The sequence below is a fragment of the Balaenoptera physalus genome, assembly GCF_965194825.1.
Source record: "Balaenoptera physalus genome assembly, chromosome: 21".
Classification (NCBI taxonomy): domain Eukaryota; kingdom Metazoa; phylum Chordata; class Mammalia; order Artiodactyla; family Balaenopteridae; genus Balaenoptera; species Balaenoptera physalus.
The window spans coordinates 40,448,737-40,466,782 of record NC_138902.1 but is presented as its reverse complement, the minus strand read 5'-3'; the positions used below and the strand labels follow the sequence as shown (position 1 = coordinate 40,466,782).

Here is an 18,046-nt window from a genome sequence, read left to right as displayed (position 1 = left end):
ACTCAAACTATGCTCCAGCTGTGAGTCAAGGAAAAATTAATCCAGAAGAAACCCAAATATCCAGACTAATTTAACATCTTTAAGACATAGCTGCAGAGATGATTCTAAATTGAGGCAAACTGAAGAGTGGATCTGCCGGGTATTTTAACAAATGTTAGAAAGCCGCCAAATAAGTTAGATTCCTTTGAGATGGCACACTAATTATTTTAAAAACAAATATCCTTGGGGAAGCTAACATATCGCGATCTTTTCTCTGACACTCCCACTATCAAATAATTTAGCCGTTTTCCTCCAACCAATAGATGAACTGAACCTCTCTGATAGGAATTTTGATTTCAAGTAGGAAATTTGGACAAGAGTGGACTTAACAGGAGGTAACAAGTTCAGGCTCTTTTAGCCAGAAGAAATATACGTGCCCAACTAGGGAGAGCTATAGAGACCAGCGGGCAGGGAGACCAGTTTTTCACATATTATGTTACACGATTATTTTTATTTTTATTATTTTTTATTTATTTTTGCTTAAGACTTGACCTGGCTCCCGAGGTTGTATCAAGAAAACTAAGGCTCAGTGCAGGTGCTAATGAAAATTAATTGAAATTTCAAATTTCAGCTGGCATTAGTTTACCCTGATGACCCCAGCACAAACAACTTGTTCCTCCTCCAAAATCCCACAGCAGAAGTTTATAACACTTCTCTTTAATTACACCTAACTTTTTTCTTTTTTTTTTTTTTTTTTTAATTTGGCTGCACTGGGTCTTCATTGCTGCCCACCGGCTTTCTCTAGTTGTTGCGGAGCATGGGCTCTAGGCACATGGGCTCAGTAGTTGTGGCTCGCAGGCTCTAGAGCGCAGGCTCAGTAGTTGTAGCGCACGGGCTTAGTGGCTCCGCAGCATGTGGGATCTTCCCAGGCCAGGGCTCGAACCCGTGTCCCCTGCTTTGGCAGGCAGATTCTTAACCACTGCGCCACCAGGGAAGTCCTTACGCCTAACTTTTTAATAGCACTTCCCTATCTTGGGATAATTCTTCTAGGCTATCTTATGCTGTTTAAATTGTCTATTTAATTTCATAGCAATAAGAGCCTTGAAGTTTCTGTAAACCTTGCAATTCCTACCAAGTTAATATTTTAAAAGTCTGGGCGTGGGGAGTGGGATGAATTGAGAGATTGGGATTGACATATATACACTCATATATATATAAAATAGGTAACTCCACATCACCAAACTAAGACTTGACTTAATCACAGTTTTGGCTCTCCCAGAAATGGAATCTTAAACCAGTTAATCAGGAACTGTCTGGTCAGCACTAGTTAGGTAATCTGTTTCCTCCCCTATAGGCAAGTAACTTTGAAATAACCAACCTGCTTTTTTGCCAGTGTAGCTACCTTTTTCCTGCTCTCCTCTGCCCGTGAAAGTCTTTCATGTTGTACAGCTCCTTGGAGCTGCTTTCTACCTCCTAGATTGGATACTGCCTGATTCGAATTGATTTTTGCTCAAATAAATTTAAAAGAATGTAACATGCCTCCGTTTATCTTTTAACAGTTCTAGTGTCAGAAGAGAGTGAAGGACGATATACCCCCGACACCCCGCTGCCAAGAGCAAAGAGGAAGGAAACGTGGGTACCTGCTGAGCCCTGAGCTCACGCCTCCCCGCCGGCTCTGGAGGTCATGCGCGAGTCCCCCCGGATCCTAGTCTGAGCTTTCAGACTTCGTGTGAGCATTTCTTTGTCCGTACTGGGTCCAGAAGCTGGTCGGAGTCAGGCTGGGTCCGACTTAGAAACCGGACTGGCTCTGGGGTCGGATTGGGACTGACTTGAGCTGGACTGGGTCCAGGGTGGAGCCTCAGGTGAATCAAAGTTTGTTTTCCGGCTGAACAGGCAGGTTAAACTCATCAAGAATAATCCTGAACTGCAGTGGCCACGGTGAACTTTTCACCTAGGTAAGCGTATCCGGTTAGGAGGCGTCCTAAAGTAAGGGGGTCTCAGACAGGCACTCACCAGAAAAGGTAGAAGGAACATTATTTTTCTCCTTTACAGTTTCTGGGGACCTGGAAGAGACCTGCTGGGACACCCCAACTTGCTCCAGAGCCTGCAGATGGGATCCCGGGGAAACTGGTGAAGCCGGCAAAGGTTCTTACCAAAGTCAGCTCTCCCGGATCTCTGCTGCGGGGCCTGGTCGAGAGGAAAGTACAATTTCATGCTGTGCCTTCCTTTCCAAACCCAGATGGGCAGGAAAACACAGTTGTGAGAATGAGATCTTTGAATTGGGACTCTTGACTTAGCTTTTAGGTGCCCGCTGGTGGTGACTCTCTCATTCCCAGGGACAGCTATGCCTGCTTGTTTATATGTGTCCTGAGAACTTGGCTTGGCAGCTGTCAGGTTGCAAGCCCCTGACTATGGCCTGGAAGAAATGTGGGCTGCATCCCATTTGAGGCTTGGGTCCTCCTGACTGTTGCCAGCTCTCGGCGGGGGGGAACTGTCTGAGTCTTTCCTTTGTTTTTGGGGGTGACTCTGGATCTTGGGAGAGTAGGATCTTTTGTATCCTTTTGGGGGATACCTCTGTATCCAGGGGCTTGTTCAATACCACCAGGAATCTACTCTGTCCCAGGTGACACCTGACAAGATAATTTGAAAGGATTTTTTTTTTCTTTTATTAAAGTAGCTCTACAGTCATAAGTTGGTCAAATTGGAAGCTGATATTTAGAGCCTGAGAGCAACTTTTTTTTAGGTCTTCTCTAAACTAAAATGAAACTATGTACCCAGAGGGAAAGAAAAACATTCTGAAGCCTTTGTGGAAGGATTTACTAAAACATTCCAAGGACACAGAACTCTAAAATCTGAAACATAGAAATCTTTTGATTTTCATCTTAGTGGAAGATCTTCTCCCTGATATAAAGAAGCAAATTGAGGATAAGTAGTTGGATGGGTGGGTCAGTCTCTTAATATCATTCAGGTTGCAGCCCAATTATTTAAGGAATTAAAAACATCTAACTTGTATTACAAATCAAGTCTTTACAGGAACAGAAATGAAGCTCTAGAAACAATTCAAAGCACACTCATACTTTTTTTTTTTTTTTTCCACCAATCCCCAAACCTCCCCAATGAGATGTCAAAAGATTTGCAGACTCTGTAAATGATCTGGACTTAAGGAACAAGAGTCCTTGGGGGAACTTGCATTCTTTCTCTGTGCCTTTGGAGATGTAACTCTTCTACCTGGTCTTCTCTAGAAACCAGGGAGGGGGAGGATATTTTGAAATCCAGGCCTAAGAAAAATCTTAGAAATCTCTTTCATAAAGATTAGTAAAAAGCTATCTGAACAGGTAAACTTATTCTATCTGCCAGGAACACAATTTGGATCCAATGTTCTTTTATAAACTAGTAAGTTTGCATTATCATACCTGTCTCATGGCTAAAATCTCAAAACGAAAGCTATAAGATCTGTTTGTACCTGTCTGTATGTTTATAATGTCTAGGTATATTATAGATGTGTGATTTTAACTTCCCAATAGTATTGCCACAATTAATTTGTAAACAGCTCTATTTTAATTGGCTTAAAGACAAACATTAAATAAATCAAGTATACTCACAGAAATATAGAAACTAACCCAAATGTTTTTCAATTTCCCATGATCTAGGCTAATCTTCGGTAAACAAAACCTAATTTAAGTTTGTCACTTAATTAGAAGAGGCAGGTCTTTGGAGCTCTCAGCATTAAATATAGTACTTTTATTCCACCTCGGTTTACAAAGTCAAATAAGCTCGTTATCTCTGTTGCAGAATTTGTCAGCAAGAAAGATAACTTAAAATGATGATTAGCTGTTTAATGTCTCATGAAATTTCCAAGAGTAAATCTAATTAAGAACAAGCAAATTACATAGACGTTAAGTAAAAGGTTATAAACGCACTTTTCAACAATCATTGTTTTATGGGATGTCTACTTCAAACATAGTTCCCAGAACCTTTAATACGCTTCAGTTCACCTTTCAACAAGGTAAAGTCTCCGTTCCGCCTTTATTCAAACATTTATTAAGCACGTAATGGTGCCAGGCGTAAGGTAAAACACATTCAGAAAGGCACAGAGGAAGCTTCGTGCCCCGGAGGCGCGGGAAGGTACACTTCCCTGAGCTGGGGAGACGGCGGATTTCTGCTTCTCCAGTGTCTCCATTTCTTTCAGCTCAGAGATGCAAAACCAGAGGACGTCCTACAAAAAGCTGTAGAGGAAAGACGACCGACGGTAGGGTGGGAGAAATCTAAACGAAGCGTGGCCGTAAGCCAGGCCGCCTCACCTACACTCAAAACCCATCCCGGATCTCTGCGGCCAGGCACCCACGGAGCACGCTGTGAGCTTCGCAAACTTAGCGACTTCAACTTTTCATAAGAGGCTAACACGTTAAAATCAAACTTGAAAGCTCCCAGGGTCGTGTAAGCCAAGGCCGAGCAATTTCATACTAACTTTCGGTTGAATATTAAAGAAAAAAAAAAAAATCTGCGTAGACTTAAGGACGGTGGCGTAGACATCCCGGCGCCCAAGGGGCACGAAAACCTCCCGCGGTCCCCAGGAGGAGGCCAGTTCTCGCGAGAGTTGAGGTGCCCGGACCGCGCCCCAAGGGAGCCGGCGGAGTGGGCGGGGCGCCGGGACCGCGAGTTCCGGGATCCCCAGCCGCGGAGGTACGGGGGCCCGGGCGGCCGTGGGCCTCGTCGGGCTTATTCTTGGCGGCGGTGGGCGGCCATGGCGCGGAAGCCGAGCCTCCGGCTGCTGCTGTCGCTGCTGCTGCTCTGCCGGGCCCCGGTGTGCAGCTCCGGCCCGCTGCCCCTGATCCTCAACACTTGGCCTTTCAGGAATGCAGCCGTAGCAGGTGCGGGGCCGGGGGCTGCGCTGCCAGAGCTCGCGGGTGGGGCGGGCCGCCGCCGACCGCGCCGAGGGGCTGGGAACCGGGAGGCGGGCCTTCCGCAGCCTGCCCTGCAGCCTTTCCCGCAGCCGCGGCGCCTCGGGCACATGGACCCTCCTCCCCGCCACTGCTGCATTTCAGGCCCTCAGCGTTTTTTGTGACTCCGTCTCTGCAGCCCCGAGTCACTGTATTTTCCACCCTGCTGCCGACCCGGAGCAGTTACGGCCTTTCTGCTCAGACTCTTCCTCCAGTGGCTCCGACGCCGGCTTTTGATGACCTCCAGCCCTTCCCTGCCTCTCCACCTCACCTTTGGGGCCCGTCACATCTCCCCAGTACCCTCTACTTAGGCTGCGCCGACGACTAAGTTCCCCCACAACGCGTGCTCGCTTTGCGTGTACTTTTTGTCGCTCCATGCTGACGCGCTGTATTTGCCACCTGGAAAAGGAGTTCCAACCTTGGTTATACGTTAGGATCATCCTCAGAGCTTCTCAGAAGGACCCGTGCCTGGGCCCTACCTCCTGAGGTTTTCCTTTCACTGCTGGAACCAAAGCTTTTTTTTTTTTTTTTTTTTTTAAAGCTGCCTAAGTGATGTTGATTTGCAGTCAGGATTGAGAACTACCAAACTAAGATACTACCTCTTCCAGGAAGACCTCCCTCATTTACTGTCCTCAAACCCAGTCTGAGTCAGGTGCCTGGCTTACGTGCTTTGATACCATCCTGTACATACCATGACCTTGTCATTTTCTTATCGTACTTGTTTCATTCAGTTCAAGACACACTACCCTAGGAGTAGTTTCGGACCCCTTCTCCCCCATTTGAGGCTGCTAATATGATTTTCTGGGGCTGAATTAGCCTTAGAATTTGATGGAGCTAAGTTTGTATGTTATAGGCAGTGCAAATGATTCAGAGAAAAAAATGAGGAAACAGGCTGTGAGAAAGAAATTCCCAGCGATGATGAGACAGAAAAGAAAGTTCAGGGCCCTGGGCTGGGAACAATTCTGTGTATGTTGTCTGTGTTCAGAGGGGGGGAACTTCTCTAAATATATTTTCAAGCCTGTTCTTTCAGTAGTAATGCTTATTATTTACCAATAGTGGCATTAACCCGTCAAGGAATTCTATTTTTATTAGTAAAGAAATTGACTATTGAACACCTTTTTTTTTTTTTCCCCCCCCTCTTTTCCATGTTTGGGGCTCTGGAGAACATAGTTTACTGTTAAAAGCATGGCCCCTGGAACCAAAATGGTTACTTTTGAATCCTGAGGCTGCTGCCTACTAGCTGTGTGACCTTGAACAAATAACCTCTCTGGGTCTGTTTCTTCCTCTTTAAAATAAGGATAGTAATTGTACAGTACCTGAAAGATTAAATGAATTATCCACGTGAAGCCCACGTTGTAATTATTTGCTGTTATTTTGTTGTTATGGAGACTTGCTGGTATATTTTTAATAAGCTGATGATGCAGAAGAAATTTACGGGGCTATGATTTCATGAATTTTCAGTTTGCCTTTTAGTAGCTTCAGTTGTAACTTTTAAAACTGAAGGAGAGAATACTTCTTTTCTCACACACACACAATAGAAAGAGGTATTAATAAGTGAAAAAACCCTCACTTTGCATCAGTAGCCAAAGTCTGAATTCTTCACGGTAAAGGGTTGTGTTACATAATTCTGTCTGTATCACTCTGACTTCTTTGCAGCACCTGATAGACGAAAATTTCAGTTTAACTTGCAGTAAATGTGCAAACAGTTTTAAAAATAGGAGTTTTCAAGGCATTTTTGGTTTGTTGCCTTTGGCATTGAAAAAAAAAAAATCCGTGTCTACACGAGCACTCTTGGGATTTGATTGCCAGCGTGGAGGACGTTGGCGGCTGGAGGGTCTGCGCTGGACGCGGTTGAGAGCGGCTGTGCGGCGTGTGAGCAGGAGCGCTGTGACGGCACCGTGGGCTTCGGCGGCAGCCCCGACGAGTCCGGAGAGACCACCCTGGACGCCATGATCATGGACGGGTAGGCGCGCCCTGAAACGCCTTGGTGCTCTCTGCACCTCCGCTGCAGGTTGAGTTACATATATAGTTGATGAGTCTTCTACAGAGAGCAAGATGGAAAATATATGTGTTTTTTTTTTAATTTTTATTGGGGTAGAGTTGATTTACAATGTTGTGTTAGTTTCAGGTATACAGCAAAGTGAATCTGTTATACACATACATATACATATATCCACTCTTTTTTAGGTTCTTTCCCATGTAAGTCATTACAGAGTACTGAGTAGAGTTCCCTGTGCTGTACAGTAGGTCCTTGTTGTTTATCTGTTTTAGATATAGTAGTGTGTTATATGTCAATCCCAATCTCCCAATTTATCCCTCCCCCCGCAATATATAAGTTTTGATGCAGGTCAAAACCCCTAGCATATTGTATTTGGCCTTTCCAAACACAAGGCGTTTCCCCCTCAATTAAAAGAAAGTCATGCCATTTGCAGCAACATGGAGGGACCTAGAGATTATCATACTAAGTGAAGTAAGTCAGACAGAAAAAGACAAATATCGTATGATATCACTTATTTGTGGAATCTAAAAAAAACGATACAAATGAACATATTTACAAAACAGAACTAGACCCAGAGACAGAGAAAACAAACTTATGGTTACCAAAGGGGAAAGGTACGGGAGGGATAAATCAGGAGGTTGGGATTAACATTTACATACTACTATACATAAAATAGGTAAACAACAAGGACCTACTGTATAGCACAGGAAACTATACTCAATATCTTACAATAACCTATAATGGAAAAGAATCTGAAAAAGAATATATACATATATAGAACTGGTTCAGTTTGCTGGACACCTGAAACTAACACAACATTGTAAATGAACTACACCTCAATAAAAATTTTATTTCCAAAAAAAAACGAAAGAAAATCATAATCATAGTAGAAAACTATCACATTGAGGTAGGTAGTCTCCTTAGAACAGGGAGAACCCCAAGGTACAGAAATACGTCTCTGACCTGGTAAACCATCGTTTACCCACCAACCACAAATGCTGTGGGTTGCCTGACCTGAAGCCTTAAAACCCCTTTCAAAAGCTATATTTAAAACGAGCCATGGGAAACTGAGAATTTTAGTGCTTTGGGAATATAGGGGTAATAGATTCTCTGTTTGTTCCCTAGTATGTCTGAATGTGGGAATTTGTATGAACTTCATGGATGTGCCGTCACGTCTACATTAAGACAGTGGAGTTTATCCTACAAAACACTATAGCTTGAAGTAAAGCAATTTTTTAAAAATTTGTGAACCTATAAAAATACCTTAATAGATCTTACTGCACTTTTTTCTTGCAGTACTACCATGAACGTAGGAGCAGTGGGAGATCTTAGACGAATTAAAAACGCCATCGGTGTAGCACGAAAAGTACTGGAACACACGACACACACGCTGTTAGCAGGAGAGTCAGGTATGTTTTAACTGTACTCAATTTTTATGTAGTCTTGTGTCCATCGTCTTCACTGTGAAAAAAGGAGTCAGTATAAAATAGTGGATAAAAGCAGACCTAAGTTCAAATTCAAGCTATTTTACTTAACATCTATTTAACTTTGGATAAGTTACTTAACTTCTAAATTGTACTTTCTTCATTTTTAAAGTAGGATTTTTAGAAATCAGTTTATTATTAATAAATGAGTAATTGCTGGAGGGAAACAGGATTCAGCATTATTTCTCTTCTTGTATTACATTTTTATGGGTGTAAGACCCAAGGCGCATAAGATAACAGAAGATGGGAACGGATGGAGTTTTGCTATGGCAATGGCACTTCCTTGAACACCTCCCAAGGTATATACCCAAAACCATACCGTGATCTGTATTCAAAAAGATCATTCTTAACCACGTATTAGCTCACAATTCCAGTAGGCATCCTTCAATTCTGTTGAAACAGAATGGAAAACCACCTGACAAACACAGGAGCTGTCAGTCTTTTGTGGAATCCGGTGGTGCCTTTATTTGGTGTCTCAACGTTGTTTTACGCTCTGGGCATTGCACCCCAGTTAGTGTCGCGGTTGTTCCGAGGTGTCCCTTTCCTTTTGTGAAGCAGAAGCAGGGAGATTCTGGAGGGAAGGTGGGAAAGGAGAGCTGTCATCACACCCCCCCACCAAGGGTCTCGGCAGATCAGGGTCAGGAAGGACGTAGGGAAGTCGAGATCTAGAAACTGATGCCCGTGACACTCTTCACGTGTGAATACTCCCTTGACCGTCTGTGTTTACCCCCAGGATGGCTGCGCTCCACGTGCGAGACAGCTGACCCACAGCACTTCCTGTGCATACATTTTGTTTAAAAGATAATACTTAACTCGTTTACATTTTTCTTCCTCATCTCCAGCCACCAAGTTTGCCGAAAGTATGGGGTTTATCAACGAGGATTTATCTACCGATGCTTCTTGTGCCCTTCATTCAGATTGGCTTGCCTGGAATTGCCAGCCAAATTACTGGAGGGTACGTATGCGTGATTTGTAAAAGTCAGTTACTGAAAATATTACGTGGCACCCCTTCCGCTCTCGGTCATCCACCTGTTGCCTGCGGTGCCAATCAGCACCCTGGTGGCACTTCAGAACCAACGACTGGTGCCAACTCTGGGCACAGGATGTTCTCGAAAGCTCCCCAGCTGCATCCGAGCCACGTCCTGAGTGGGGAACTCCCGGCCCCCGGCAGTGGTTTCAAGCTGTGAAGGTTCTGCTGTGGGAGAAGCGCTGCCTCACTCAGAACTGCTCTGCTGTGTTCCCTTGTAACAAAAGGTTCCATGTATGAAGAAAACAAAGTTTGGAAACCATTAGTCTAAAATATTTCTTACATTTTATCTATGTGAAGTATACCCAGTTATCTCGCCCTTTTTTAACTTGAGGATTTATACTATTAGGTGTCTAGTATGTTACCAGGAAGATAATTTATCTTTAAGTCAATGGGAGTTTTAGCCTAAATCGGTTTGTCTTTGCTATCCAGAATCCTGCTGTGGAGCGTGTTAGTCTTTTACCTGTTTCTTCGCCAAATCCTAGTTACCTCTGAGTAACCAGGGAGTCACTTGAAAGAGGCCACTGCATGAAACCAGGTCATGGGACGCACCTGGTGCGCAAATGAACAAGACATGAGTTGTAGGTTTCTTGCTTTAACACTAATCCATACCCACAACCTGAACTTACGAATTTGGATTATTTTCCTGAGCCTTTAAGATTCATAAAAGAATCTGAGAGTACAGCTTAGGATATGTTCACATGTACCTAGCTTTGAAAAATAGAAGATTTTAAAATAGATTTTGCTTTAAATTTCAGAGTAGCTCTCCTTTGGTCAGGGAACAAATTCTAAAATTTAAAAGTCATGTTCTGTACCTGATTTCTTTGCGAAATCTAAAAAAAAATCTAATCTAAAAATCTTCATTTACATTTGCCATTGTGCTGAGAATTTTTGGCATATACAGGGAAAAACTGGGGATCTTTACCGGATAATATAAATGTCTCTTCCGTATTATATAATTCTGAGACTAGACTAGGTATTTAGTAAAATTATATCCATCTGTCCACATAAGACTTAGCTAACCTTTGGCTTTTAATTATTATCTTTCAGTTACCCGATGTCCTTTTGGTTTCTCGCTAATGTTTAGCGATTGTACATAACTACACGCTGGTTTCTAAAATCACCCTTTCTAAAAAATAAAACTTAAATCTTGTTTACAGAATGTTATACCAGATGCTTCAAAATACTGTGGACCCTACAAACCACCTAGTATCTTAAAGCGAGATGGTTCTACCTACAAGGAAACAGGAGATAGCTACGGTCATGATACTATTGGTAATTTGCCTTCTATACCGTTTTTATGGTTAAAGTTCAGCTAGTTTTAATTGTCTTCCTGTAGTTCTTAACTTCTTTATCCTTAATCATGTACCAGAAGGTGATTTTGATTAACTGGCAATTAAGAAAAAAAAAATACACACACACACATATATATATATACACACACACACACATTCTTTTCATATCATCTGTATACATTTTGGTAAATTACTTTATACATAAATCTAATGATTATTCACTTGGGGATTTTTAAATCTTTGTTTGATATTTAGTTCTTTAATAACGTTATGTTTGCCGCATTCAAATGATCTTTCCAGTCATTTCCTGTAATGTTGAAAATTTCCATTAGTCTATAGCCGTGATTCTCTTTGGCATTACCTTTCAAAAAGCATTGAAAAATGAGCAATTTGAAGTGAGGATATGGGATGTCTACAAAATGATGCTGTGAAACAAGGTCATTAAAAAACACAGATTTCACCACTGGTGTAATTTTCAATATTGCCAAGATTCCTATTGTCTTCTACCTGAAAATAATGGAAGAGGATATTTATATTACCAACTGCTCAATTATTTGGTTATATTTGAGGTACACTTTGGAGTTGATACCTACAATGATTTTTTTTTTTTAATTTCTAGGCATGGTTGTCATCCATAAGATGGGAAATATTGCTGCTGGTACATCTACAAATGGTATAAAATTCAAAATACCTGGGTTAGTGTTTCTAAAAGACCAGATCTCGAAAATATGTACTGAATATCAACCAGTATGTCCCAGGTGCTATGGGGGATGCAAAATACAAAGCACAACCCTACTCTCACAGCTAAGGTTATCGTGAAAGAAAATAGATTAGTAGCTGCTAAGTGCAAAGGAGAAGGTGTCTCAGCCAGGGCAGCAGAGTTGAGGGATGGAGGTGTGACCAGATTAAGCTGGGGCCATCAGGGAGGCCTGGAGAGAGGGGCTGGGGGCTGACCCTGACCCTGACCCTGAGAGAGGGGCCAGGGACATCCAGGCCAAGGCACTAGCAGATCCAAAGTAGCACAGGCTCAGGTTCAGGGCTCCCAATGGCCAGAAACAAAACCGCACATCTGTCGGGTGCGGGGGAGGAAGACCAGAGCCAGATTTCAGGGGGTCTTTAAGGATTTCTGGATTTTATTTCAAAGTAGTAGAAAAGCATGGAAGGTTTGTTACAAGGAAAAACTTGAGTAAAATGTTGGCACCTGACCTAGACAGCAGGAATAGATTGTAGGTGAGGAAAACCAGTTGGAACCTGCTGAGATAATCCAGAAATGAGACGATCAAGGATGGCGATGGTGGAACAGTCACCGTGAACCTGTGCCATCCCGCCACGTATGATGGGCTGCTGTGTGATTCTCATGTAATGAATGCAGGTGTACGAAAACCTAAGTGGAAAAACTAAGGAGAGTGTATTCTCTGTATTCTGATGAAGAATTTACTTGAAACAGTAGTCAGTGACTAAGTAGAAACGTCTCCTAAAAGAATTTTCTGCACTTGACTTCCTGTCCTGAATGACCACGCTGTGCCCTCCCAAAGTCGAATAGGAGACTCGCCAATACCTGGATCTGGGGCCTATGCCGACGACACTGCAGGGGCTGCAGCAGCCACCGGGGACGGCGACATACTGATGCGCTTCCTCCCAAGGTGCGCCCTCCCGCGTTTGTGGCTTCAGAGATCTTAGAAGGAGATATTGTCCCTCAAGAGAGAACGTAATTGTCTGTGCCGCGTGACCCGAATTTGCGTGTACGAGAGCTTTTCAGAAGCCCTGCTTCCCAGCTCCTGACACCGTCATTTTGACAGTCCTCATCATTCAAATGAAGTAATCATAGCCCTCTGAAACAGAATAATACTGCTCACTCTGCTTCACAGATGAGAATGCTTGGGGTCTATTTAAATAATTTACGTAAGGCCACTGAGTAAAGGAACCGTGATAATTGATGATAAAAGTAGGAAATGCAGTCGCTGTGTACAATTAATTACTGAGAGATACTCCTTGCAACTGGATGTTTTGCGCATGCCTAGTATTTTTCCCCATTGATTGTAGCCCCATTTCTTACTTAAATATAACCTCTATACTTCATGACTTCAGGCTGTTTTTACTAAGTAACAGTTATTCAGCTGAAGCCAAAAAGTCCTTATCTGAAATGAGTGGGTGGATTAGTTGAAAAGGTAGACATGGTATCAAGGTTTACTTCCTTTCCTGTTGATACTTTCACAGGAGTTACAGACCTCTTTTCACTTAACATGCACTGTATTTTGTCAAATGTGACAATTTTGATGGTTTTAGATGTCTAACCTCAAGTAACCAAATTTGGAGTTAGTTTATTCTGTGATACTAAAGTTTTGCCTCTGTTTAAATCAGCTACCAAGCTGTAGAATATATGAGAAGAGGAAAAGACCCAACCACAGCATGCCAAAAAGTGATTTTAAGAATCCAGAAGTATTTTCCCAACTTCTTTGGGGCTGTGGTATGTGCTAACGTGACTGGAAGTTATGGTAAGTTTTATCTGAAATTCATATTTATATGAACCTGCAAATGTTGATGAGGACAGAGACTTTAAAATGTTGTTGGGTATTTTAATCCTCTGCAGTAGAAACAGGGACTATATTGAGTAGGCAGTGGATACATGTTAATGTGTCAGGACGCCCAGAGCGTTAGAAGTACACCCGAAACCCTCCTCTGTCGACTGGCAGTGGTCAGGGTCCAGTCGTCGGCTTTTCGGTCTTACCCTTGACGTCTGTCCTCAGGAAAGCTTAGCTTCGGCTCAAGTACATGCTGAGATGGGCTAATCTAGTCAAATGCTTTTATTCGTTAGAAGTAGGTAGGGATAAATGATCTTCCCCACTTCTCTGTTCATTATTTAAAGGTCTCAGTCATTTAGATCTCAGGGCTCCCAGGTACAAAATGTATTACTAATTAGTAAACTAAAGGCGTTAGCAGAATTATTTTTGCGCTGTATTTGAGGCACGTCCTTTGCTTCATTTACCTTCCGTGTGAGCCTATCACAGTTTCAAAGCATTTCAAGATCAACCACTGCTGCTCCTCATTAGTGAGATTTCAGGTGGGGAAGGTACACAGCCTACACTGATCAATACAGCTTATTAGGGTAGACTGCTTATTATTGCGCTTTGATCTTTTACTTCCCACAGTTTGGTATCTGAAAAACTTGTTTGAGGAATTCCTTACTCCTTTTTAAGTACTAAAATACAAAAGTCAATATAAGTTATGGGTGGGGAGGCTTTGTGTCTAAAATAAATCAGTTTCATTGATTCCCTCTTAGGAAATAAACCTTAGAAGGCTCAAAGTTAGATTTAACAGGATGTAAAAATGATAATTATATAATTGTAGATGAATTTAAAATTGACCAGCCCCTTATATTTAAAGTAATGGCATTAGAAGGGCTTCCTCCAGGTGTCTAAGCAGGGGAAGAAATCACTGTTGTCTGACAGAGAGCATCTTGACAAAACAAGTCTCACTTTCTACCCATGTAGAAGCGTAGAAAAGAGCAGGGTGCCTGGGGAGGGGAGGATTATGGATGGATGAAGGGAATGGCCTAGTCACTAGGGAAATACAGTTTTTAGTGTGTACCTGAAAATTTTCTTCTTCTGCGAAAAGGGTATGAAAACATTAAAATAACAGTAGCAATGACCGCGTATGTATAGGAGCAAAAAATCAGCCTATATTCCGAGGTTCAAAGAGATGGCTTTCCCACTGCCTTTCTTTGCCCTCATGGACTGTCAACTAATCTGCACTAAGGTGGACACACAGCCCACTTCCGTGTGGCCTGACTGGACAGCAGGTACACAACAGCCAGTGTCCAGGTGGGGAAGCAATGTCTGTACTGGTTGTAAATTACATGTGCATTCTCTATTTAACCAAACAACTTTTTCTCTTCTTGGCCCCAGGTGCTGCCTGCAATAAACTTTCAACATTTACTCAGTTTCATTTCATGGTTTACAATCCCCTAAAAAGTGAGCCAACTGAGGAAAAAGTCGACTGCATCTAATCCATCTTTTCTGTCCGCATCTATATTTAAAGAAGAAAGAAACAGAGGCTGAAAAGGCTACTCACTGTCATCGTATAATGTGCCTCATGTATTCTAAAATTCTTTGTGTAAGATAAGCACAAAAATTTTATGCTAAAAGAGCATTTTCACTTTCTATATCTGAAAAATTTTTATTATCTGTTTTTATTTAAGCTTTGTATATCCCCTGAAAATGAATATGTGTGTATGTATTTTGTATATGTTTAAATTTTGAGTGATATTTGGATTTCTGCTTAGTGTTTCAAGAAATTGCTCCTTTGGGGATTTATTTCCATAGTGGTATAATAAAGCCACAAGAAATAATCTATATTTGGATACTTAAAATAATTAGAGTAGCCAAGGTTTTTAGACCCAAAGAAAAAAGTAACAATGAGTCACAGCATGATAAGTCCTGATTGAACCTCAGTACCTTAGAGTAATATGTCTCTTATCACTGGTTATCAGTTGTACATAACGCTCTCTTCTAGCTTGAAGAGGAAAGAATGCTGTTAATCATAAAGGTGCGTTTTGTTTAGCACGTATTAGAAAACGTGGGCCGTCTTCTGACGAGCAACTGTGTTGATTTTCTTGGGCTTTTTCCTCTGATGGTGCTCTCAATGTGTGAAGGTTTTTAGCCACCAAAAAAAATCTCTGACCTTTTAGCTACAAATATTTCGTATTGATAATTTCTTCCGAAAATGATTTAGGGAACTTGATCTGTACTGTGGTTTTACTAATCTCTTGTGCAGATGTTGGTGGTTTGAATTAGCAGTGAGTCAGTAACTCTCGTCTGCCTTGTTTTCCTGAGCGCTCGGTCAGCCGTCTGCGGACAACTAGACAGGACTGTAAGTGGGCTTTCTCAGTATCATCTTTGCCTTCATTACCTTCCTTTTACATCAGGAGTCATTAATAAAACTGTATGTACAATATTGTCCCCCACCTTCAGTATATCTGCTCCGTTTTCTCCTACACTCATCTTAAGATTTAATGCTCTTTGTAAGTTGGGGCTAGAAAGCTGTAGTTTTGAGAATGCCCTCAGGTCACCTGTTCTCAGGCCTTGCCGTGTGTCGTCACTGTCTGGGGAGCCTCGTCACAAATGCCCTCTGCTCTGTCCACCCAATCCGAGTCCTCACAAATGGGAACTTGAAAGCTGGACTCAGCAGCTGCTGACGGCAGCCTGAGCGCTAATAAGGAAGCAGTCCCGCAGCCTCACACTCACAGAGCGGAAGGGGAAATCTGACTTTTGTGGGTTCCCCCAAGGCACCTCGACTTGCTGACATCTGATACGGGGCCTTGGAACAAGGGAAAAGCAGCCAGATTTAAACTGGGAATGTATTTATATCAAGACGAAACGCCTGTTCTGTGTGTTTGCCATCCGTTGACATGTTAGGCAGCCATGTATCACCAGAAAAATGAATTTGAAAGTCTTCATGGCCCGTTACTCCCCAGCAGATTAGAAGTTTAGCCGATCCTGATTTATAGAATTCTGACCTGAAGTTGTTAGACATACATATGTGCACTATATACACAAAAACAAAAAAAGGGTCTGTTTCCATTACCAGCACTCAAATGATCCCTTTTGGTTTCAAAAGGCAAATAATAAGCATAATGCATTTTTAATTGAGATATCATACATAGACTATAATATACTTTTAAAGCCCATAATTTTTAATTGTTGGACTTCTTTTTAAAGTGTTATTACATCTGATGCTTGGTATTTGAATTTGGAGCTAAGAACATAATTGAACCCAGTATCTTAATAGTTTAATTAACTTCATTTGAATTAAAAACTGATGACATAAATATGTATCTTAATTGGATGCTAATTATGAAAATAGATTAAGACCTATTTATGTCACTTTACCGGTCATTTTTTCAAAAAGATTCCTAGACCTTTAAAAAAGCTTCTAAAAAGGCATATTTAAATTTTTTGCTTGTTTTCTTGAGTACTATGCTATTTATGTTACTCAATATATACTCAACCCCTGTCTTAGGAAGTTAAAAAGATGAGATAACAAGGTCTACAAAAATTGTTCATCTGCGAATTGTTTGTGCCCCATATGTGCTATATGATGAGTCTTTTCACATACAACCCAGGGTCAGCCAGTAAAGAGGTGCAATATTTCAGTATTTGGAAAAGCATAGCCATTTGAGGGATAAAATCATTGCCACATTCAAAATGGATATAATGGGGAAAGTTAAAGCTGCCATCATCAACCTATTTGCTTCTGAGTTAAAGGGACAGGAAGTCATATAGTTCTAATGCAGGGACAGTGCACTAAAGACTTGGTCAACTGATTTAAACTTGTGACCTTTCTATGCCGTGCATTAGACGTGGTTGCTCACGTATTCTCTTTAATTAAAATTTGGTTTCTAGAATGTGGATAATATGAGAAAATCAGGTATTAGAGTAGATGTGGGAAAACAAAGTCCCTACCAATTGCCAGCAATCTGTCTCTATTTCTTTCTAACTTGTGCAAAATCCTTAAACACCATAAATGCCAAAACACTTCTTTCCATTCCTAAATAAAACCAATGTCACTTGTCTTCCTCTCCTGTTCTGTTTATGGCAATAAAGGCTGATTGAAAATTAAACCAAAGAGTTAAGAATAAAAGCGATCCAAGCTCACTCAATTGAGTTCTTATGATGCTAAAGCAGTGTTGTATTGGAGACCCTTTAACCAGGGAGCCAATGGTTAAATTGTTAATGTCCTGAAATCAGCCATGTTGGGAGTATTTATACCACATATGTCAGCAAATATTACTAATTAGGGCTTGTTTTCCCCCTAGAAAGACAGTTTACCAGCATACCATTGGCCAAAAGTGTTTTGAGATACTGTAGCATATATATCACACACACACACACATATGCATATACACACTGTCTTAGAGGAACTCTGGAACTTAATTCCCACCCTGGCTCCATCACTTACTAGCGGTATGCCCTTGAGCAATTAACTTGTCTTCTTTGTGCCTGAGTTTTCTCTTCTGTAAAATGGGAATGCGGATCGTAACAGTACCTACTTTACCAGATTGTTCTGGAGATCTGCCTAAAGTATTTAGAACAGGGTCCCACACAGAAGGTGCTCAGTAAATGGTGGCTAATATCATTGCTGTTATCTAGCCTGAAGCAAGAAATCAGACTTTAAATAATATTTTGAGCAACTGTACCTGATACATCACGTATCTTACTGGCCACCATTTGCATCGTATCGAGCCCCTCGGCCTCTGACTCACTGCATTTACTCAGTACTGCTACTGGAAAACCACGCGTGAATATGCAGTTACTTGTGCCCAT

General features: G+C 41.7%; 1 protein-coding gene across 2 annotated transcripts; it reads left to right on the top strand.

Annotated features, from left to right (window-relative positions):
- Window positions 1-4,620: 4,620 nt before the first annotated feature.
- Window positions 4,621-17,295, top strand: AGA (aspartylglucosaminidase). Of its 2 annotated transcripts, XM_082444115.1 has the most exons (9): window positions 4,621-4,850; window positions 6,729-6,882; window positions 8,215-8,327; window positions 9,245-9,357; window positions 10,590-10,704; window positions 11,344-11,419; window positions 12,260-12,367; window positions 13,086-13,219; window positions 14,630-17,295. In XM_082444115.1, the coding sequence occupies exons 1-9, from the start codon at window positions 4,724-4,726 to the stop codon at window positions 14,728-14,730; spliced, it is 1,041 nt and encodes a 346-aa protein (XP_082300241.1). In that variant the 5' UTR covers window positions 4,621-4,723; the 3' UTR covers window positions 14,731-17,295. The 2 variants fall into 2 exon arrangements, with proteins under 2 accessions (XP_082300241.1, XP_082300242.1); XM_082444116.1 differs by lacking the exon at window positions 12,260-12,367.
- The last annotated feature ends 751 nt before the right edge of the window (window positions 17,296-18,046 follow it).